General features: G+C 39.8%; 1 protein-coding gene across 1 annotated transcript in view; it reads right to left on the bottom strand.

Moving 5' to 3' along the window:
• The window catches only part of MYRIP (myosin VIIA and Rab interacting protein), a 223572-nt gene that overhangs the window by 178836 nt on the left and 19478 nt on the right, over window positions 1-25258 (bottom strand). Inside the window, exon 2 of the mRNA XM_059939381.1 lies at window positions 2895-3038. Within this exon, the coding sequence (XP_059795364.1) occupies window positions 2895-3004 (110 nt within the window). The 5' untranslated portion in view covers window positions 3005-3038. The remainder of the gene's footprint in view (window positions 1-2894; window positions 3039-25258) is intronic.

Consider the following 25258-nt stretch of genomic DNA (forward strand, 5'->3'; position numbering starts at 1 on the left):
TTTGGCTGCATTAGGTCTTTGTTGCTGCACGCAGGCTTTCTCTAGTTGCGGTGAGCAGGGGCTACTCTTCGTTGAGGTGCGTGGGTTTCTCGTTGCAGTGGCTTCTCTTGTTGCATAGCATGGGCTCTAGGTGCGTGGGCTTCAGTAGTTGTGGCATGTAGGCTCAGTAGTTGTGGCTCGTGGGCTCTAGAGTTCAGGCTCAGTAGTTGTGGCGCACGGGCTTAGTTGCTCTGTGGCATGTGGGATCTTTCCGGACCAGGGCTTGAACCCGTGTCCCCTGCATTGGCAGCTGGATTCTTAACCACTGTGCCACCAGGGAAGCCCCTCCATTATGGCTTATCATAGGATATTGAATATACTTCTCTGTGCTATACAGTATGACCCTGTTGTTTATCCATTCTATATATAAAAGCTTACATCTGCTAACCCCAACCTCCCACTCCATCCCTCCCCCCAGCCCCCTCCTCCTTGGCAACCACAAATCTGTTCTCTATGTCTGTGAGTCTGTTTCTATTTCATAGATAGGTTCATTTGTGTCATATTTTAGATTCCACATGTAAGTGATATCTTATGGTATTTGTCTTTCTCTTTCTGACTTACTTCATTTAGTATGATAATCTCTAGTTGCATCCATGTTGCTGCAAATGGCATTATTTCATTCTTTTTTATGGCTGAGTAGTATTCCATTGTATATATGTACCACATCTTCTTTAGCCATTCATCTGTCAATGGACCTTTAGGTTGTTTCCATGTCTTGGCTATTGTGAATAGTGCTGCTACGAACATAAGCGTGCATGTATCTTTTTGGATTAGACTTTTGTCTGGATATATGCCCAGGAGTGGGATTGCTGGATCATATGGTAATTGCATTTTTAGTTTTCTGAGGAACCTCCATACTGTTTTCCATAGTGGCTGTACCAACTTATATTCCCACCAACAGTGTAAGAGGGTTCACATTTCTCCACACCCTCTCCAGCATTCATTATTTGTAGACTTTTTAATGATGGCCATTCTGCCTGGTGTGAGGTTCTGATTTGCATTTGTCTAATAATTAGCAATGTTGAGCATCTTTTCATGTGCCTATTAGCCATTCATATTTCTTCCTTGAAGAACTGTCTATTTAGGTCTTCTGCCCATTTTACAAGTGGGTTGTTTGTTTTTTGTTGTTGAGTTGTATGAGCTGTTTGTATATTTTGGAAATTAAGCCCTTGTCAGTTGCATCATTTGGAAATATTTTCTCCCATTCCGTATGTTGTCTTTTCATTTTGTTTAATGTTTCCTTTGCTGTGCAAAAGCTTGTAAGTTTGAGTAGGTCCTATTTATTTATTTTTGTTTTTATTTCTATTGCCTTGGGAGGCTGACATAAGAAAACATTGGTATGATTTATGTCAGAGAATGTTTTGCCTATGATCTCTTCTAGGGGTTTTATGGTATCATGTCTTATGTTTAAGTCTTTAAACCATGTTGAGTTTATTTTTGTGCATGGTGAGAGGGTGTATTCTTACTTCATTGATTTACACGAGGCTGTCCAACTTTCCCAGCACCACTTACTGAAGAGACTGTCTTTTTCCCATTGTATATTCTTGCCTCCTTTGTTGAAGATTAATTGACCGTAGGTGTGTGGGTTTATTTCTGCGCTCTCTATTCTGTTCCATTGATCCATATGTCTTTTTTTGTGGCACATGGTTTTTAAATCAAATAACTACTTAATTAACAGATTTCTTGTCTTCCATCTAATAAGCACATATTAAATATATACGATATGGGAAAAAATCATGGTGGAAGTAAAGTAAATTACACTAGAGTACTTACAAGTAAGGGAGGTAAATATTCTACAGAAACAGAAAGTCTGAGAAACTCCAAGGGCAAAGGAAAACAACCCATGTCAATTTTAGGCAGAGTGGGAAAGGGCATGGTTACAGCTGAAATGGGGCACCACCCTGGAGGACTGGAGGCAGGAGGATCATAGAGAAGGTGACTGCAACGACTGGGATGAAAAGCCACGAAAGCTGGACTGGGATAGGGCTGGGAGAGATGCTGAGGAGGCAGAAATAACAGGGCCTGGCCCTGCCCTGTGTGGGGACCAAGTCAGGGGAGGAATGATAAAGACTGAGGTTTTGAGCTCAGTGGCTAAGGAAGGAGACAGTGCCATGACAAACCTGTGGAATCCCGAGGGAAAACAGGTTTATGGAGGAGGGGAGCTCATGATGACTTGCCATCAGGTTCTAACACACAAACCCCAACACATGACCGCATTTCCATCACTCTGACTTCTTCCAAATTTAGGCAGCAACAGTACTTCCAAGAACATCCCACGAGGAAATACCAACTGCAGAGGAGTCACAAGGCCCCCCTCTCTGGGTCTCAGTTTTTCCCTCTATAAAATGAGGAGGGTGATGCTGAGCCAGGTAACCCCATCCCAGCCTGGTGGTCACCTTCCTTGTATCAGGTCTTCAGAGCTCTCTTCCTGCACCATGGTAGCTGAGAGCTCTAACAGAAGATTGTACAGCTATGAATCTAATTCTCCCATTTATATAACACTTTGGTTATTCTTCAGTAGTACCTGCCGACAAGAAAATTAAAGCCAGGAGCAAGCTCTAAACAGCCACCGTCAGCATGAACTCCATCCATTCTAGAGCTAATAATTTACAGGGTGAGAAGCCGAACACAAACTTGACTGCGAGTGTGAACAGTCACATTTCTGAGCTGACATTGTGATGCCCAGTGTTGAAGCTGGCCAGCCTGACTACAAAGGGAAGGACATTCTTCCTCTGTGTGTTTGCATGACATAAAGACTTTGAGCGTAGGGCTGGCAGCAAGGAACACTCTGGAAGCCTGTTTCACTTGTCCACATATGGTTCACTGTACCCAGGAGGGAAATAGAAGCATCTCACCTGAGCCGCTCTTCCTCTTTTTTTCGGAGATTGAAGTCTCGCTGAACCACCTGGAGAACATGCTCTGTTTCATCATCGGTCAGACCAGACAGGTCCAGCTTCCTCCCCATGATTTAACACCAAACACAGACAATGGAAGGAGACCTGAGAAATCAAAGGAGAGACCACAGATTGAGGGCAAGATAAAAGTCCTTCATGGATAAAATCAACCAATGTTGTTATTAAACAAAATTAGACACAGTGTTTACATAAGATAGTATCCTGCTCTGCTCTCATACTCAACAAACATTTACAGACAACTTCAGCAAGACTGTGGAGAAAAAGAGAAGGTAACTGGTCATCAACGGTGTCATTTATCCCAACTCTTAAATTAGAAAAAAATAGATAAATTATTCTTTTCGACAGAATGAAGCATACATGAGACCTGGTGTGGATTTCCACAAAACACCAAAACACAATATCTAAAACTTCTAAAGTTCTATGGTTTGAAGTTTCAAATTTTAAATATCACACATAATTGTAAGATAAAATAAATCATACTTAAAAAACAATCATAGGGGAATTCCCTGGCGGTCCAGTGGTTAAGATTCCAGGCTTTCACTGCTGGGGGCACGGGTTCAATCCCTGGTCTGGGAACTAAGATCCCGCAAACCGCATGGTCAGGCCAAATAAGTAAATAAAAGTGTCAAAAAACATCCTATATATACTATATCCCTTGAAGTTTTTATCACATGACTATGAAATATAAACTAGAAATCAATAAACTCTCCTCTGCCAAAAAAAAATATATATATAGTAAAATAATCTTTTTAGACATTTTCTCAGAACTAGAAAAGATGATATTTCAAAGACACACCTCCCAGCAGTGCACACCTAAAAATTATGGGAAACCATATTTTTAAAAATCATTTTTAATGAATGGCTGCACCCAGGGATGAATCAAATACATAATTCCAAAAAACTGCCCAGAACTGAAGGGCAGCACAAACGTAAATGTAAACATTCTCAACAAAATATTAGTGGAACCAATGCAGCAAGATTTCAAAAGCATTATTATATAACATAACCAAGTGAGTTTTATCTAAGCAATGCAACGTTGTTTCAGCATTCAAAAATCAATCAGAGTAATCTGCCACAGTAACAAAATAAAAGGGAAAAATCATCCGATCATTTCAATAGATGCAGAAAAAGCATTTGACAAACTTCCATGCCCATTCATAATAGAAACCCTCTGAAAACTAAGACTAGAAGATACTTCCTCAATCATATAAAAGGCATTAAAAAATGAAAACAACAAAAACCTACAATTAACATCATATTCAATGATGAAAGACTGTTTCCCCCTAAGATCAGGAGAAAGGCAAGAATGACCACCCTTACAACCTCTACTCAATACTGAATGTCTTTATTATAAAGCTACAATAATCGAGGCAGAGTGGTATTGGCATATAGGTAGGTGTATTGATCGGCTAGGGCTGCTGTAACAGAGCACCACAGACTAGGTGGCTTAAATAACATAAATGTATTTTCTCACAGTCTTGAAGGCTAGAAGTCTGAGATCAAGATGTCGGCAGAGTTGACTTCTCCTGAAGCCTCTCTCCGTGGCTTATAGATGGCCATCTTCTCCCTGTGTCTTCACATGGTCTTCCCTCTGTGCACACCTATGTCTGAATTTTTCCTTCTTATAAGGACACCAATTATATTGGATTAGGGCCCACCTTAACACCATCATTTCAACTTAATTGCCTCTTTAAATGTCCTATCTTCCAAACACAGTCACAATCTGAGTTACTGGGGTTAGGACTACAATGTATGAATTTGGCAGGGGACACAACTCAACCTGTAACACTTCACCCTTTGCTCCCCCAGATATCTTGTCCTTCTTACATGTAAATTACATTCACCCCCATCCCAACAGCCACCACAGTCCCAACCTATTGCAGCATCAACTCTAAGTCCAAATTCTCATCTCATTATTATCTAAATTAGGTATAGGTGAGACTTGAGGTATGATTCATCCTGAGGCAAAATTCGTTTCCCATTGTGAACCTGTGAAACCAGACAAGTTACCTGTTACCAAAATAGAACAGTGAGGCAGGCATGGGATAGGCATTCCATTCTAGCTGGGAGAAATTGGAAAGGAGAAAGAAGTCTTAGGTCTCAAGCAAGTCTGAAAGCAGGGCAAATTCCATTAGATTTTTTTTTAATTAAGTTATACTTGACATACAATACTGTATTAGTTTCAGGTGTACCACATAGTGATTCGATATTTTTACACATTGTGAAATAATCACCACAGTAAGTACAGTTACCATCGTCACCATACAAAGTTGTTACAATATTATTAACCATGTTCTCTATGTGTACTTTTTTCCATGCATAATCTCTGATGTTTATTTTTTAATAATTTTTATCCCTGTGTGTGTACTTTACATCCCTGTGACTAATTTATTTTATAATTGGATGTTTGTACCTCTCATTCCCTTCACCTATTTCATCTGTTCCCCCGACCCCCTCTTCTCCAGCAACCACCAGTTTGTTCTCTGTATTTATGAGTCTGTTTCTGTTTTGTTTTGTTTGTTTAAGGCTCAAGGATAATCCTCTTGGGCTCCATGCTCTGTCCTCCGAGCCCACCAGGGTGGCTGTCCCACCCCCTTGGCCCTGGGTGTAGCCACAGCAGCTTGGCCCACCCTTGGTAATTGAGGAGGGACAGCCCCATCCCCCAGGTCATGGTGACAGTGGCACCCCTGCAGACCTCTGATTTGTCTTCAGGATCATTCTTCCCTTGTCCTGAAGGATAATGCATGTTTGTAGCCAAATATAGGTCTACTGGCCCATCCTGTAGACTCTCAGAAATCCAACAGCCTTACCTCATTTGTCCTGTCTCTGCTTAGCCTAAGCTGGCAGTGTTTCTGTTGATATAAATTCTCAAAAACTTTGTCAGCTTCCCACGAGGTTCACAGGGGCCAAGCCATCAGACAAGAGGTCCTCTACAGATCTGTCCTGAATAACGGCGTCTCTATTCCCGGCTTCTGCTGCAATGGTTGACTGGATCTGTGAGCCACACTCTAATCTCTTTAGCAAATGGCTGTCCAGCCACACCTCTGTTGCTCTCTACAGGCAGAATTTCTCATTTTTGCAATATGGATAGACAGAATTTTCCAAATCTGCAAGTTCTGGTTCCTTTAGTGTAACAATTCCTTCTTCAATTTACCTCTCTCCTCTCACATCTTATTATAGCAGCAAGGACAAACCAGTCTTTAATACTTATTTTAGAATTCTTCTCAGCTAAATATCCAAGTTCATCATCACTTACAAGTTCTACTTTCCACAAGACACTAGAACACAATTCAACCAAATTCTCTGCCGCTTTATAACAAGGAACAGCTTTCCTTCAGTTTCCGATAACATCTTCCTCATTTCCGTCTGAGACCAGTACCTCTAACATTCATTTCTACCAACATTCTGTTCATGATGATATATGCATTCTCTAACATGAGAGAAGCTTTCTCTGCAGCTCTCCTCTTTTCTTTCTTATTTTATTTTACTTTTTGGCCACACCGCACGGCATGTGGGATCTTAGTTCCCCCAACAGGGATCGAACCTGCGCCCCCTGCAGTGGAAATGCAGAGTCTTAACCACTGGACCACCAGGGAAGTCCCTCCGTTTTTCTTCCTGAGACCTCACTATAATCACCTTTAACATCCATATTTCTACCAATAGTCTCCTCAAGGCAACCTAGGCTTTTTCTAACATACACCTCAAAACTCTTCCACCCTCTACCCTTAGCCAGTTCCAAAGTCATTTCCACATTTTTATACAGAAGAAGAAACAGAGATGGCAAATACACATATAAAAAGATGCTTAATGTCATTGGTAGCTAGAGAATTGCAATTAAAATCATATTTCACACCCACCAAAATCATCTTTATCAACTGTTGACAGGAGGTGGGACAATTTTGATATAGTGAGTAAAAATTGGTACAATCTCTTTATAACACAATTAGGCATCATTTTCAAAGTTGAAGATACATGTACCTTATGAATTAGCATTTCTGCCACACCTAGGTATATTCCTCAGATATAATCTTGCAAATATGCACCAACAGATAGGAATCGGGTTGAATCATATGAAATAAATAGGAGCCTATAAAAATGCCTATTTCACACAGTTCAACCTAACAGAAGAACATTAGTAACAGTCACATTCAAAATAACAAAAAAATAAAACAAATAAGTAAAACCTGTAAACCACCCCAAACATCCATAAGCAGGAAGAAGGATAAACAAATATTGTATACTTGTTTCATACCAATGGAATACTCCACTGCAATGAAAAAGAACATTCTGAAGGTATATTCCACATAGATGAATCTTAAAAACATGCTGTTGAGATAGAGAAGCCACATATATATGCATGTACAGCATACAAACTGTATGACTCCTTTTATATAAAGTTCAAAAACACAGAAAGTCAAGTATACATATATTTTTAGGAATAAATGTGATAAAACTATACAGAACAAAGTGGGACCTCTGTGGAGGAGAGAAAAGATTTGGCTAGGGATAATCACATTATGGGTGGGGAGAGTGCCTAGAGTACCTGCTGGTCTGAGGGAATGAATTAGAAATAAGGTCCCACCCCTAGGCTGCTCAGGAAAGGGGAAGCTTCATAGCTGCCATCTTCTAGTCTCCCGATGAGCAGGGAGAAACCGATTAGAGGGCACAGGGAAAATGCAGACCGACTTCTTCCTTTAAAACACCCCATTAAAGGTGATAATGGCACTCTGGAGTTTCCCAGAAGGTGACGTGTCTGCCCCCTTCATTTCACTTCACTGGCTTTTGGTTCCTGAGAATTCCAAATGAGATTCTAAGATGCCCAGTTAGTACAAGACAGAAGTGATAACTCTGATCATATCAAATCTAAAAAGAATGATCAGGACTCAAGAGGGATAAATGGTTTCTGTAAAGAAATAAATAAAGTAGCTGTAAATGGATAAGACAGAGAATAATGAGAAACCCTTTTTGGGAAATGGTAAAAGCTTCTTCCCTTTTCTACAGGAAACACAATTAGATTCCCTGCACAAGAGAAAGAGCATCGTTAGGGCTGGAAAAGCCTCAATGTCCATGAGTCAGAGGTCACGGAAGTATGACTCTTTCACTGCCCAAAGGGAAGTGATTTCCCAGACACAAAACCAGTTCAGATGCTCTGACTTCCAGACCCGTGCTCCTGCCCCTGGATTTCTCTGGTTTATACTCAACTAAGATGGTAGCAGAGAGAATACATTTTAAAATTTAGTAATGAGAAAATTAATAAACTTCAAGATTTAATTATATCACCATTTCCCTAATGTGTGTTTCTCAGGTCACTGTTCCCACAAGCGATCTGAGAAAGGAGAGCTCTGTGATGAAATAAAGGTGAGAAATGCCTCAAACTGTATTGCCCTCTCAGGGATACACAGTGCATATAAGCTTATCAGAACCTCTAAGAAGTCTATCACTAAAGAACCAGTCTGATTTTGTTTATCCCTGTAGTTCTCAAATGCATCTGTCTGCAAATACCTCTTTCTTTAATAACAGCTACCTCTTAACAGCCAAAGAATTGACTATTTGGGAATTATTGCCATAAGTCCATCCCATGATGACAAATTCCAGTAGCTACTCTAATATAATTACTGAATTGATTTAGCTGGGGTTTTTATGCAATTATCATAAGAAGCTACAGAGTTATATGAGCTTTAGAAGAAGCTGATGACTTAAAAAGGAAAGCAAATGGAAACAAATTTAAAGATAGGAAACCAAAATAAAGGTAGAATTGTCTTTACTATTCTTGGCTAGAACAACTAGAGGAAGGATACAGATACTTCTATAGGAAACTAGTAAGCACAACCTTGCACATGAAAAAAACCAGACATTCCAAGAATATGAAATACATACATAATGGGAGGTTCATCATGAAAGGTCAATGTCTACACAAGCGACATTCTAGAAAGGAACCTAGAACAGATGGGTCAAGGACAAATGCATGCATGGGCTCTTTACAAATCCACTGTGTGTGTGTGTGTGTGTGTGTGGTGGTGGTGGTGGTGATGATGATGATGCACCTAATACATAGAGAGAAGTACAGAGATTAACTTGGTATATCCAAAGTCCTAAAAGTAATAAAGGGTGAATACTGCTAGGGCTTCCCTCTTTGACCATGGCTAGATCTTGACTAGAACTGAAAAGAAATTTCTTATTCCTACAAAGGAATCGAAATGTTAGGGCTATCCCATTTAAGGCACTTGTTATCAGGGGGTAAAAAAGGAAAAGAACTTGCCTGGGAAGGAAAGAAAAACACAAATGGTCCGATAGGTACTTTCACTGTGACTTCTTTTGAGCAAGTGGTGCTTGGGCTGTAAGACTCACTGATCTTCATTCCTTCACCTTCAAGGGTGTTATCCCTGCCATGAACAGCCCCCTCTCTGAGACTCATCCTTTACCTGAACACAGGAATGGCCCAGAGGAGACATGGTCACACCACCAGGGCACAGCTGATTGGACCAGGGGTGTCACCTGACCCATACGGGATGCCAGATTCTATCTCCTGGGAATGATATTAACAGGAAGGAAAAAAAGGAATTGAAGAATACTGAATAAATTATGGTGGATAACTTCCCAAATTTGATGAAAAGTGTTAATCTGCTCATCCAAGAAGCTCAACAAACTCTAGGTAGGATAAATTCAAAGAATGCACATCTAGACACATTATAGTCAAATGGTTAAAAGCCAAAGAAAATACAGAATCTTGAAAGTAAAACAGAAAATGACTCATCACACATGAGGGATCCTCAATAAGGTCAACTGCTGACTTCTTATCAGGAATCTTGGAGGCCAGAAGGTATTGAGATGATATATTCAAAGAACTGAAAGGAAAGGACTATTATCCAAAAATTCTATATCCAGAAAAGTATCCTTCAAAAATGAAGGATAAATTAAGACAATTAAGGCTTCCAGATAAGCAAAAACAGAGAGACTTTATCACTAGCAGACCTGCCTTACAAGAAATACTAAAGGAAGTCTTTGTAGCAAAGACTGACAGAATTAAAGGAAGAAATGGACAATTCAGCAATAATCATTAGAGATTTCGATATCAACCTTCAATAATGGATTGAACAACTAGCAAAACGTCAGCAAGGATATAGAAGATTTAAGCTATATTGTAAGCTACCTAGATCTAACAGACATCTACAGAACACTCTACATGATGGTACAACATATATTCTTCTCAAGTGTACGTGGAATATTCTCCAGATAGACCATATATTAGGCTGTAAAATAAATCTCAATACATTTAAAGGAGTTGAATAATATAAAATCTGTTCTCTAACTACAATGGAAGAAAATTAGAAATTAATAACAGAAAGAAATGTGGGACATTCACATGTATATGGAAATTAAACAATGTACTCTAAGTAACCAAAGGGTCAAGAGAAATAAGAAAATACTTTGAGATAAATAAAAATGAAAACACATGTACCAAAACTTATGGGATGCAGCTAAACCAGTGCTTAGGGGTAAATTTATAGCTATAAACACCTATATTAAAAAGGAAGCATCACAAATCAATAACCTCACCTTCTACCTTAAGAGACAAAAAAAAAAAAAAAAAAAGCAAACTGAACCCAAGTAAGCAGAAGGAAGGAAATAATAAAGACAAATCAATGGAATAGAAAAACAATAGAGGGAAATCAACAAAACCCAAAGTTAGTTCTTTGGAAAGATCAACAAAATTGACAAATCTTTGGCAAGGCTGACCAAGAAAAAAAACAAAAGATTCAAATTACTAAAATCAGGAATGAAAGAGGGCCATCACTATTGACTTTACAGAAATAAAAAGGATTACAAAGGAATACTGTGAACTGTTGTATGCCAGAAAATTAGATAACCTAGATGAAATGAAAAAAATCCTAGAAAGACACCTACAAAAACTGACTCAAGACAAAATAGAAATCCTGAATAGATCTATAACTAGTAAAGATATTGAATTGTAATCAAAAACTTCCACAAAGAAAAGCAGAGGGCTAGGTGGTTTCACTGGTGAATTTTATCAAACAATTAAAGAAAAATTAACACCAATCCTTCACAAACTCTTCCCCAAAAAATAGAATAGGAGGAAACACTTCTTAACCCATTTTAAGAAGCCAGTATTATCCTGATACCAAAAACAGACAAGGATATCACAATAAAAGAAAACTATAAACCAATATCCCTTACGAATATAGATGAAAAAATCCTCAACAAAATATTAGCAAACAAAATCCAGCAACATACAAAAAAGGATTATGTACACCATAACAAAGTGGGATTTATGCCAGGAATGCAAGGTTGGTTGAACATGTGAAAATCAATGAATATAATATAGCATATTAATAGAATAAAGGACAAAGATCACATAATCTTAATTAATACAGAAAAGCATTTGATAAAATCAAATACTCTTTCTGATATAAATACTCAACAAACTAGGAATAGAAGGGAGCTTTCTTGAATTGATTAAGGCTGTCTACAAAAAACTCACAGCCAACACCATACTCAATGTGAACGGATAGATGCTTTCCCCCCAAATGTCATGGACACAACAAGATTGTCACTTTTACCATTTCTATTCAGTATTGTACTGGAGGTTCTAGCCAGGGCAATAGGCAGGAAAAAGAACTAAAAAGCATCTAAATTGGGAAGGAAAAATTGGGATTATCTATATTCAGAGAAAATATTCATCTCATATATAGAAAATTCTAAGGAATACACATACACAAAACCAATTAAAACCAAAAAACTGAGATCAGCAAGGTTGCAAGATACAAGATCAGTATACACAAATCAATCATATTTCTATACACTATAAATGAACACTTCAAAAAATGAAATTAAGAAAACAATTTTATTTACAATAGCATCAAAAAATAAAATACTTCTGAGTAATTTTATCACAAGAAGTTTAAGACTTGTACACTAAACACAGGAAACACATCCCATGGATTGGAAGACAATGTTAAGATAGCAGAACTTTCAAAATTGATTTACAGATTCAACACAATTCTTATCAAAATCCCAGCTTCTTTTTTTGCAAGAACTGACAAGCTGATCCAAAAATTCATATGGAAATGTAAGGGCCAAGAGAATCCAATACAATCTTGATTGCTAAATGAATGAAAAAATTTAAAAAGTAATTCCCTCTGGCCCCAGGGACACTCTGGCCTATGAATGGCTGTCCCCAGGCATACTCTGCAGACTAAAATTCTACAAGGGACCCTTGCAGAAAAAGGGTGAGATCTGCAGAAAAGCCAGATCAGCTCCAAGCCTAGCTGCACAGGGAACCTATGGCTTCCTATAGTCTGGATGCCATCACCCTGAGACTGCCAGGCATCAGCTCTTATAGCCCCTGTGACCTCCATCTGAACCACTGACCCTCCTGATACCTCATGGAGGCTCCAAGCTTATGCTATTTGAGGCAAAACTTCCTTCCCCATTAAACAGAAGTGATACTTTGATTTTATTTCTGGCAAATGAGAGCAGCTCTAGAAGTTGAAAATTGGTGGGGAGATCTCATTATCCCCATCCATTTGAGAGTTGATGGCATTTTCTACCTATTAGATCCTGGTGGAAACTTCTTCAGAAGTAAGGATGGTAAAAGTGGGGGAGCTGCTGCCACAGCCTCTGCTGGCAACAGGTATTGGGAGATGTTTCAGACGGTATTAGATGGGCACACACACACCCTGAGCACAGAGTGGAAGGAGTTAGCAGGAGGAGGGGGGTGGAAGGGAAATAAAATGGGAGACTAAACCAGTGGTTCTCAACTGAGCACCATATTGCCTCCCAGGAGATAATCAGCAATGTCTGGAGAAATTTTTAGTTGTTTCTAATAGGGTGTGCTACTGGCATCTAGCGAGTAGAGGCCAGGGGTTGCTACTAAACATCCTATGATGCACAGGACAGCTCCCCACAACAAAGAATTATCTGGTCCAAAATGTCAATAATGCCAAGGTTGAGAAAACCTGGTCTAAACTGAAAGCTACATAGCTGTCAGCCTCTTACTATGTGCTTCCCAGTAGCCCCAGGTGTGCCCAGCAGAGTTCACAAAGGGGCCTTCACTACTGCTACAGTACAGGCCTTCACACTGAAATTACACCATTGGTTCTCCTGGTTCTCAGGCTTCCGACTCAGACTGTAACTACATCACTGGTTCTCCTGGGTCTCCAGCTGCATATCTTGCGATTTGTGAGCCTACATGATCATGTGATCCAATTCCTTAAAATAAATATTTTTATTTTATACATATATACACACACACACATATATATACGACACACATATCCTATTGGTTCTGTTTTTCTGGAAACTCTGGCTAATACAGACACATATACACATTTCACATTACTGGCAAATAAATGACCTGGTTTATAAACCTTGATTGCATTTTTCTGGCCTTATCTACAATGACCAAACTAACAGGTCTGTAGTAGAGCCCAGTGCATTTCTCTGCCATCCTGAATTAGAGCAATGCCTACAATTCCCTGCTTTTGTTTTCTGAGCCTTTGGTCACAGTGGAAGCCCTGCGATGCCTCTCCTGCCTTTTGGGCTTTTTCTCTGTCTGCTTCCCATCCTTTGGGTGTTTTCATGTTGATCCCTTGCACAGAGGACAGCTAATGAACACTCGATAAAAATACACAGCTCTTCAGCCCACTGAGAATTTCCTCTTCAGTTTCAACTGGATAATGATGCTCTTTGCTCCCTCTATTATATAAAAGTCTGGTACATTTCTTCTGACTGTAATAAAAGTGTGTCAAGATAAGAGTTGACAGCTGGCTGCATTTGGAACTTGACCACATAAGACTGTGAAAAAATATGCATTAAAACTTCATTAATTCAGACTTCATCAATTCCAAATTTGTGATCAAACATGGTAGGCTAAAATTTACCGTTCCATTTGTTCTCAAAACACAGGGATTAAGACAATGAATAGTAGATGAGAAAAGGAGAATATTTACCTTCCAAAGAGAGCAAATTATTGTCAGGTACTTACTTAGAAGTATCAGTTTATATGTAAACAGCACAATTACAGTGTAAGCAAATAACAGCTGCAGAGCCTGGGTTTTTAGTATGCAAACCTCAGAGGGTTCCCCTAGTCATGCACATTGGGACTTAATCTCAGGACCCAGGGTGAGTACTGTTTGTTCATACCTTCACTGAATAGAGGCTGGGACAGCTGGCGATAAAGGATAATCAGGCCCAAAATGGTAAGGGCTACCTGAGGAATGAGCCGGGAGTCATTGCCCCTGGATCAGGGGAAAGAGGGAGGGCAGGAGCCAGAGATGGAGAGACTTCCGGGTGTCGGTCCTGCCTCGGCCAGGGCCCTTAGGTGGGGCAAGGGTTGGCAGGTATCCAGGCTGAGGGAGGAGCACAGGCAGAAGCTTCCCTTAGCGATGGGCATATCACTCAATATGTCTGCTGCAGGGTTCCAGAGGGAGTCTGTGAAGCTCTGTTAAAAAGAGCTTGGACTTCACCCGAGGGCCCTGGGAGCCACTTTAGGGTCCTAACCAGGCGAGCAACCCGAGATACAGCGTTTGTGCTTTCCTGGGGTCACACGGGTAGTGGTGGGAAACTGGGATGGAGGTGAACAGGGACAGAGGCAGGCAGCTGGAAGGCACTGCAGTTGTCTAGGCGGGAGCTCGAAGTTGAGAAGAAAGCAGAGAAAATGACTCAAAGCTGCCTATTTACTCCTTGATTAAACTCTTGCCTCTTGGAAAATGTTCAGGCAGGTCAAAGTTCAACTCCCAATGGGCAGCTCCTTCCCTCTCCCTCCTCCTTCCCAAGATGGCATCTGGCAGGAGGGGCAGGCTTTACTGCTCTTGGCAATAAAGACCAGTACACACGGAGTCCTTCTAGGCTGGGCTCTGCCATGGGGGCTGGTCTGGTGTCTGGGCTATAACTATCTAAAGGGGGAACCTTTGTCTTCTTTGTCCTTTGTCATGAGTGGCATGCTCAGCTGTTACTTGGGGGTTACTTGTGGGTTGGTGACATTTGTTTGTTGATTGATTGATCTGAGAGCAGCCTATCAAAAAGAACTCTTGCCAAATTTCACCAAGTCCCGCCACGGTGCTGTTACTAAGTGTCAACTATTCTGTGCCAAATAAGATCATCCAAAATGCCTACCAAATGTCTAAAACTCAATAAATGACTTTGAAACTCAGAGATATAGTCTATACATGAGTAGAAAGCAAAATGGCCTCAATAAGCTAAAGGAAGACAAAGAAATAGAGATAACATCTTCAAGAAGAGGAAGTGAAATGTATGGAAATAGTAAACTCCCAAATGAGGGGTACTTTTCAAACGTGTGATAAAAAGTCAGTTTCTAAACCAGCTCCCACTGTAATTCAAGCCCGGTGTGCCAAGAGCAGACATCTGTGCCCTAAGCAGCGCCTCCTCCAGGCCCTAGAGTGAGACAGAATCAGCACACTGACTCTCCAGCAGCAGCCTCAGTCCCAACCACATAGTTTAGCCTGTTGTTTCTCTGATGGGTTGTTCTAGACTGTCTACAGCTGTTGTTTTATTGTTATTGTTATTATTTTAATCATCATTTAGCCTTTCAGTAAAAACAGAGGCTTGAAGCTTGGTGGGATTTTTTGCATTTTGGAGATGACACATAGAAACATACAAGTACGCTGCTCTCAGTCATTTACTATGTAAACTGTAAGCATCCAGTTTTGAGTGGGGCCCAGAGCTAGAGAATATTTACCTTCCAAAGAGAGCAAATTATTATCAGGTACTTACTTAGAAGTACCAATTTATATGTAAACAGTCCAGGCGGCACTACCAGAGGCTCTGTCCCTTGGTTTATGCAGGACCCAACAGATGCAATGATATCAAAATGTCCACAGCAAAGAGAGATGCCATACAGGACCTCTGGGAAGCTCTAGGAGAAGCGCCGCAAAGGCTTTCAAGGGTGTGTTAAAGCAGAACTACACCCTCCTCTACAGGTAACTATTCTCCTTTTGAGAAATAGCTCATGCTTGCTACCAGGCCCTGGTACTGAATGCCTAACTAGGGGACATCAAGTGACCATGTAACCAGCAGAAGCTAGCTCTGAGCTGCTTGTTAGGCTTGGTGTGCACAGTAGGGACCCACCGTCAAGCGGAAATGCTATATAAGAAATTAGACCCAATCCATTCCAGAAGGTGTAAGTTGCATGGGCAGGTGACTCAGACTCCCATGTCTCCTGTGTCTGCTGCTAGGTCTCCTCTCCTTCAATCCACAGCTACATCCTCATAGAAAGTTCCTGGTGATCAACCAACATAAGAGGGAAAACCTCAGTCTGGATTTGTGGATGATTCTGTAAGAAATCACTGACACCCGCCAGAAGTGGACAGCTGCAGCATTACAGCCCCAGTCAGGGGTGACCCTGAAGGATAGCAGTGAGGGGTCACCCTGCTGGTGGGCAGGATTTCAAGCTGTATACTGATCTTCCGCATTGTCTGGACCGAGAGATGTCTGGAAGAATGGAACAGACATCAATTCATGGACAGTAGCCAACAGAATGGCAGATGGGAAAAGAACAGGTTTGGGAGATCAATGACAAGGAAGTCTGAGGAAGAGGTGTGTGCAGATCTCTCAGAGAGGCGGAGTGTGATGATATTTGAATATCTATGCAGAAGTTCTCAACAATCCGGTGGACAAGAGGACACCCGAGGCGGTGAGGCAGCCTCTTCCCCAGTGCTTATTCAGTGAGCCCTTGTACAAAATGGACATGGCAGGAGGGTCCAACAACGTGGCTACACATGGGTCCAATCTCACAGACTTCCTCTTTGCAGGCCTAATCTGCCTGTCACCACTGCCGAGGACCCATCTTCCCAACACCAGAGACCAGTGCTGAGCTGTGCATGGGGGGGAAGCCAGTCAGTCACCTGGTGTCAGAGTGATTGCACTAGATCTTCTGTCATAGAGGGGTTAGTGAGTCCTTCCTGGAATACATATGTATAAATTTTCCATCTATGCCTGCACCTTTATCCATCACTTACAGAATACTTGATTCACTGTCATGGTTCCCCCCAGCATGTTGTGGCTGACCAAGAAACTCATTTACAGCAAACAAAGTTTGGCCATGGACTCACGTCCATGGAATTCACTCGTCTCACCGATGTAGCACATCACCTGGTGGGATGACCTACTGATGACTTCTGATCCAGCAGTTTTCTACCTCTGGACCAGATGATCTTCAAACCACCTCTGTGACCTGATCTTTTTGAATGCTGTGGTGTCTGCAGTGACCCAAGGCCTGAGTGCAATAAATAGGTTTCTTTCTTGTTTTTTTTGAAGCTTCAATATAGTAAAAGTTGAAATAAATGTTTGAACTGGACTGCAGTGTACATTTTTCAAAAGGAAAATAGTTTCAAATGGAAAGGCTTACAGTAAAATATTGTGCTCAGCTAGGCCTTTCAGACTGTGGTTATACTCAAACATATGTAAGCAATAACATTAAAAAGAGATTTGATCCTAGATAATGTCCTATTGGATAGAGAAAAAAGAGGAGAGCAAAGTTGCTCTAGGCAATAAAAAAAGAAACAGAAATCTACAGTTCAGTACCATGGCAGGAGGGAAATTGTTTAATAATCTTTAACATTAGCCTGCTCCTTGGCGGGTTTCACCAAACCAGCTATACTTCAGTAATACGTCTTCGCATTGGCAGGAGGTTCAGAGACACATACTTTAATTAAAGTTAGCTACTTCAAAGATAGTTAAAGGTGTGTTATAGAAATCTCTATACAAGATTAGAACTCTGAAGCAGAAGCTAACCAAAAAGCTGCAGCTTTATTTTATTTTATTTTTTTATTAGCTTGTTCTTTTTTTTTTTTTTTTTTGGCTGTGTTGGGTCTTCGTTGCTGCACGCGCTTTCTCTAGCTGCGGCAGGCGGGGGCTACTCTTCGTTGATGGGCACGGACTTCTCATTGCAGTGGCTTCTCTTGTCGCGGAGCATGGGCTCTAGGCGTGCAGGCTTCAGTAGCTGCAGCACGTGGGCTCGGTAGTTGCAGCACGCAGGCCCCAGAGCGTGCGGGCTTCAGTAGTTGTGGCGCACAGGCTCTAGAGTGCAGGCTCAGTAGTTGTGGCGCATGAGCTTAATTGCTCCGTGGCATGTGGGATCTTCCCGGACCAGGGATTGAACCCGTGTCCCCTGCGTTGGCAGGTAGAGTCTTAACCACTGCGCCACTTCAGGAAGTCCCTGAAGCTTTATTTTAAATAAAGTGGTTCAGCATTTGATAAGGACTACAGAAGGCAGGGAAGGTAGTTTAGCACTGAGTAGTAATGACAATGGATATTTAATTCAAATTGGATAGAAATGGAAAACAAATTGTCTTCATTTTTTAAAATTTTATCGAAGTATAGTTGATTTACAATGTTGTATTAATTTCTGCTGTACAGCAAAGTGACTCAGTTATACACATATATATACATATTCTTTTTCATATTCTTTTCCATTATGGTTTATCAGAAGATACTGAATATAGTTCCCTGTGCTATATAGTAGGACACTGTTGTTTATCCATCCTATATATCACAGTTTGCATCTGCTAATCCCAAACTCCCAATCCATCCATCCCCCAACCCCTTCTCCCCCTTGGCAACCACAAGTCTGTTCTCTATATCTGTGAGTTTGTTTCTGTTTCATAGATAAGTTCATTTGTGTTATATTTTATTATTATTATTTTTTAAACATAACTTTTTTTTAACGTCTTTGAGTATAATTGCTTTACAATGGTGTGTTAGTTTCTGCTGTATAACAAAGTGAATCAGCTATATGTATACATATATCCCCATATCTCCTCCCTCTTGCGTCTCCCTCCCACCCTCCCAATCCCAGCCCTCTAGGTGGTCACAAAGCACCGAGCTGATCTCCCTGTGCTATGTGGATGCTACCCACTAGCTATCTGTTTTACATTTGGTAGTGTATATATGTCCATGCCACTCTCTCACTTCGTCCCAGCTTACCCTTCCACTCCCTGGGTCCTCAAGTCCATTCTCTACGTCTGCGTGTTTATCCCTGTCCTGCCCCTGGGTTCTTCAGAACCTTTTTTTTTTTTAGATTCCATATATATGTGTTAGCATACAGTATTTGTTTTTCTCTTTCTGACTTACTTCACTCCGTATAACAGTCTCTAGGTCCATCCACCTCACTACAAATAACTCAATTTCGTTTCTTTTTATGGCTGAGTAATATTCCATTGTATATATGTGCCACATCTTCTTTATCCATTCATCTGTCAATGGACACTTAGGTTGCTCCCATGTCCTGGTAAATAGAGCTGCAATGAACATTGTATTTGTGTTATATTTTAGATTACACATATAAGTGATATCATACGGTAATTGTCTTTCTCTTTCTGACTTACTTCACTTAGTATGATAATCTCTAGGTCCATCCATGTTGCTGCAAATGGCATTATTTCATTCTTTTTATGGCTGAGTAATATTTCATTGTGTGTGTATATATATATATATACCACATCTTCTTTATCCATTCATCTGTCGATGAACATTTAGGTTGTTTCCATGTCTTGGCTATTGTAAATAGTGCTGCTACGAACATAGCGGTGCATGTATCTTTCCGAATTATAGTTTTGTCTGGATATATGCCCAGGAGTGGGATTGCTGGGTCATATGGTAATTCTATTTTTAGTTTTTTGAGGAACCTCCATGCTGTTCTCCACAGTGGCTTCACCAATTTACATTCCCACCAACAGTGTAAGAAGGTTCCCTTTTCTCCACACCTTCTCCGGCCAAATTGTCTTGTTTTCCTCAAAATCCAAAGGTAACACACTAAAAGCATAACGTAAATATTCCATAATGTGGTCGATGGAATTTGCTATAGTTTCTGCTCACTGATTCTAAAGTCAGCAAACACTGTTTGGTGCCCACTTGGACCCAGTGATGTGCCAGACAGAGGAGAACTCAGAAATAAAGCACATGGCCCTGCTCTGAATTTCCACAGACATGGGTGGGAGATGATCTGCTAACAATGTGCACCCCAACCTGGTCTGGCCGGGACCCCTTTCCTAAGCCATCTCTTTGCTATCGCTTGCTTCTGGACTCTCAATTCTGCAAAACAGTATTGAAGGGGAACAATCCAGGCCAGGAGCTCATCAGAAGGAACCTCTAACAGCTCTCTGCCCACCTCATTCTTTTGAGTTTTTCCTTTACAGTTTTTGTGTAGTTTTCAATACCCCCAAGTTCCCATTTATGAAAATTTGAAAGATATGATAATATCATAAAAGAAGATTAATCACCTAACAGCATCAAAAAAATACGAGTGCCAACCCATTGGTTCATTTATGTCTCATTTCCCCCACTTTTTGTAGGGACCATTGTTATTTTTGTCCTATTATACACAGAAGTATGCATCTTTTTTCGCTAAACTCTTTATCTCCAGCATTTTTTTCATGTTAGTGCAATCACGTTCAAGCATCACTCCTAATGGCTACATTATATTGTATCAAGTGGATATATAATACTCACTGACCTGCTCCTAGTGTTGTACCTCTGGGTTGATTCTAATTTTGGAGTATTTCATAGAAAACTATGATAAATATGTTTGTGCATAAGGGTTTTCCACATTAAGGATTTTTTCCCCTTAGGCTAGATTTCCAGAAATAAAATAACTATGTTTAAGGTTAAGAATATTAAGCCCCCTAAGACACATTTTCAGGCATCTAGTTGAAGAACAACATCTAAATAGTGAAGCCACCTGAATGGCACAGATGCCATCAGGCCTACTGCTGAGTCATCTTATTTGTGCAGGCTCACTGGGGGCACCACTTTACCCTAAAATTAGGTCTTTGCCTCTACACTGAACCCCACACAATTTTTTTTTGGTTATCTGAATAATTATTTTCTTAACATCTTTAGTGGAGTATAATTGCTTTACAATGCTGTGTTAATTTCTGCTGTATAACAATCAGCTATATGTATACATATATCCCCATATCCCCTCCCTCTTGCATCTCCCTCCCACTCTCCCTATCTTACCCCTGTAGGTGGTCACAAAGCACGAGCTGATCTCCCTGTGTGATGCAGCTACTTCCCACTAGCTATCTATTTTACATTTGGTAATGTATATATGTCAATGCTACTCTCTCACTTCGTCCCAGCTTACCCTTCCCCCTCCCCATGTCCTCAAGTCCATTCTCTACATCTGCGTATTTATTCCTGTCCTGCCCCTAGGTTCGTCAAAACCTTTTTTTTTTTTTTTTTTTTTTTTTAGATTCCATATATATGTGTTAGCATACGGTATTTGTTTTTCTCTTTCTGACTTACTTCACTCTGTATGACAGACTCTAGGTCCATCCACCTCACTACAAATAACTCAATTTCATTTCTTTTTACAGCTGAGCAACTCCATTGTATATATGTGCCACATCTTCTTTATCCATTCATCTGTCAGTGGACACTTAAGTTGCTTCCATGTCCTGGCTACTGTAAATAGTGCTGCAATGAACATTGTGGTACATGACTTTTTTGAATTATGATTTTCTCAGAGTATATGCCCAGTAGTGGGATTGCTGGGCCATATGGTAGTTCTATTTTTAGTTTTTTAAGGAAGCTCCATACTGTTCTCCATAGTGGCTGTATCAATTTACATTCCCACCAACAGTGCAAGAGGGTTCCCTTTCCTCCACACACTCTCCAGCATTTATTGTTTGTGGATTTTTTGATGATTACCATTCTGACCAGTGTGAGGTGATACCTCACTATAGTTTTGATTTGCATTTCTCTAATGATTAGTGATGTTGAGCATCCTTTCATGTGTTTGTTGGCAGTCTGTATATCTTCTTTGGAGAAATGGCTATTTAGGTCTTCTGCCCATTTTTGGATTGGATTTTTTTTTTTTTTATACTGAGCTCCATGAGCTGCTTGTATATTTTGGAGATTAATCCTTTGTCAGTTCTTCGTTTGCAAATATTTTCTCCCATTCTGAGGGTTGTCTTTTTGTCTTGTTTATGGTTTCCTTTGCTGTGCAAAAGCTTTTAAGTTTCATTAGGTCTCATTTATTTTATTTTTGTTTTTATTTCCATTTCTCTAGGAGGTGGGTCAAAAAGGATCTTGCTGTGATTTATGTCATAGAGTGTTCTGCCTGTGTTTTCCTCTAAGAGTTTTATAGTGTCTGGCCTTACATTTAGGTCTTTAATCCATTTTGAGTTTATTTTTGTATACGGTGTTAGGGAGTGTTCTAATTTCATTCTTTTACATGTAGCTATCCTGTTTTCCCAGCACCACTTATTGAAGAGGCTGTCTTTTCTCCATTTTACATTCTTGCCTCCTTTATCACAGATAAGGTGGCCATATGAACGTGGGTCAGTCTCTGGGCTTTCTATCCTGTTCCATTGATCTATATTTCTGTTTTCATGCCAGTACCATACTTTCTTGATTACTGTAGCTTTGTAGTATAGTCTGAAGTCAGGGAGCTTGATTCCTCCAGCTCTGTTTTTCTTTCTTGAGATTGCTTTGGCTATTCAAGGTCTTTTGTGTTTCCATACAAATTGTGAAATTTTTTGTTCTAGTTCTGTGAAAAATGCCATTGGTAGTTTGATAGGGATTGTACTGAATCTGTAGATTGCTTTGGGTAGTATGGTCATTTGCACAATGTTGATTTTTCCAATCCAAGAGCATGGTATATCTCTCCATCTGTCTGTATCGTTTTTAATGTCTTTCATCAGTGTCTTATAGTCTTCTGCATACAGGTCATTTTTCTCCTTAGGTAGGTTTATTCCTAGGTATTTTATTCTTTTGTTGCAATGGTAAATGGGAGTGTTTCCTTAATTTCACTTTCAGATTTTTCATCATTAGTGTATAGGAGTGCCAGAGATTTCTGTGCATTAATTTGTTATCCTGCTACTTTACCAAATTCATTGATTAGCTCTAGTAGTTTTCTGGTAGCATCTTTAGGATTCTTTATGTATAGTATCATGTCATCTGCAAACAGTGACAGTTTTATTTCTTCTTTTCCGATTTGGATTCCTTTTATTTCTTTTTCTTCGCTGATTGCTGTGGCTAAAACTTCCAAAACTATGTTGAATAATAGTGGTGAGAGAGGGCAACCTTGTCTTGTTCCTGATCTTAGAGGAAATGGTTGCAGTTTTTCACCATTGAGAATGATGTTGGCTGTGGGTTTGTCATATATGGCCTTTATTATGTTGGGGTAGGTTCCCTCTATGCCCATTTTCTGGAGAGTTTTTATCATAAATGGGTGTTGAATTTTGTCGAAAGCTTTTTCTGCATGTATTGAGATTATCGTATGGTTTTTATCCTTCACTTTGTTAATACGGTGTATCACATTGATTGATGTGCGTATATGGATGAATCCTTGCATTCCTGGGATAAACCCCACTTGATCATGGTGTATGATCCTTTTAACGTGCTGTTGGATCCTGTTTGCTAGTATTTCGTTGAGGATTTTTGCATCTATGTTCATCAGTGATATTGGCCTGTAGTTTTCTTTCTTTGTGACGTCTTTGTCTGGTTTTGGTACCAGGGTGATGGTGGCCTCATAGAATGAGTTTGGGAGTGTTCCTCCCTCTGCTATATTTTGGAAGAGTTTGAGAAGGATAGGTGTTAGCTCTTCTCTAAATGTTTGATAGAATTCGCCTGTGAAGCCATCTGGTCCTGGGCTTTTGTTTATTGGAAGATTTTTACTCACAGTTTCAATTTCAGTGCTTGTGATTGGTCTGTTTATATCTTCTATTTTTTCCTGGTTCAGTCTCGGACGATTGTGCATTTCTAAGAATTTGTCCATTTCTTCCAGGTTGTCCATTTTATTGGCATAGAGTTGCTTGTAGTAATCTCTCATGATCCTTTGTATTTCTGCAGTGTCAGTGGTTACTTCTCCTTTTTCATTTCTAATTCTATTGATTTGAGTCTTCTCCCTTTTTCTCTTGATGAGTCTGGCTAATGGTTTATCAATTTTGTTTATCTTCTCAAAGAACCTGCTTTTAGTTTTATTGATCTTTGCTATTGTTTCCTTCATTTCTTTTTCATTTATTTCTGATCTGATCTTTATGATTTTTTTCCTCTGCTAACATAGGGGATTTTTTGTTTTTCTTTCTCTAATTTCTTTAGGTGTAAGGTTAGATTGTTTATTTGAGATTTTTCTTGTTTCTTGAGGTAGGATTGTATTGCTATAAACTTCCCTCTTAGAACTGCTTTTGCTGCATCCCACAGGCAATGGGTCATCATGTTTTCATTGTCATTTGTTTCTAGGTATTTTTTGATTTCCTCTTTGATTTTTTCAGTGATGTGTTGGTTATTTAGTAGCATATTGTTTAGCCTCCATGTGTTTGTATTTTTTACAGTTTTTTTTCCTGTAGTTGATATCTAGTCTCATAGTTTTGTGGTCAGAAAAGATACTTGATATGATTTCAATTTTCTTAAATTTACCAAGGCTTGATTTGTGACCCAAGACATGATCTATCCTGGAGAATGTTTCATGAGCACTTGAGAAGAAAGTGTTCTGTTGCTTTTGAATGGAATGTCCTATAAATATCAATTAAGTCCATCTTGTTTAATGTATCATTTAAAGCTTGTGTTTCCTTATTTATTTTCATTTTGGATGATCTGTCCATTGGTGAAAGTGGGGTGTTAAAGTACCCTACTATTATTGTGTAACTATTGATTTCCCCTTTTATGGCTGTTAGCATTTGCCTTATGTATTGAGGTGCTCCTACGTTGGGTGCATAAATATTTACAATTGTTACATCTTCTTCTTGGATTGATCCCTTGATCATTATGTAGTGTCCTTCTTTGTCTCTTGCAATAGTCTTTATTTTAAAGTCTATTTTCTCCGATATGAGAATTGCTACTCCAGCCTTCTTTTGATTTCCATATGCATGGAATACCTTTTTCCATCCCCTCACTTTCAGTCTGTATGTGTCCCTAGGTCTGAAGTGGGTCTCTTGTAGACAGCATATATATGGGTCTTGTTTTTGTATCCATTCAGCTAGTCTATGTCTTTTGGTTGGAGCATTTAATCCATTTACATTTAAGGCAGTTATCAATATGTATGTTCCTATTACCATTTTCTTAATTGTTTGGGGTTTGTTTTTGTAGGTCTTATCCTTCTCCTGTGTTTCCTGCTTACAGAAGTTCCTTTAGCATTTGTTGTAAAGCTGGTTTGGTGGTGCTGAATTCTCTTAAATTTTGCTTGTCTGTAAGGGTTTTAATTTCTCCATCGAATCTGAATGAGATCCTTGCTGGGTAGAGCAATCTTGGTTATAGGTTTTTCCCTTTCATCACTTTAAATATGTCCTGCCACTCCCTTCTGGCTTGCAGAGTTTCTGCTG

This window comes from Balaenoptera ricei, chromosome 11 (genome assembly GCF_028023285.1).
Source record: "Balaenoptera ricei isolate mBalRic1 chromosome 11, mBalRic1.hap2, whole genome shotgun sequence".
NCBI classification, from domain to species: Eukaryota; Metazoa; Chordata; class Mammalia; order Artiodactyla; family Balaenopteridae; genus Balaenoptera; species Balaenoptera ricei.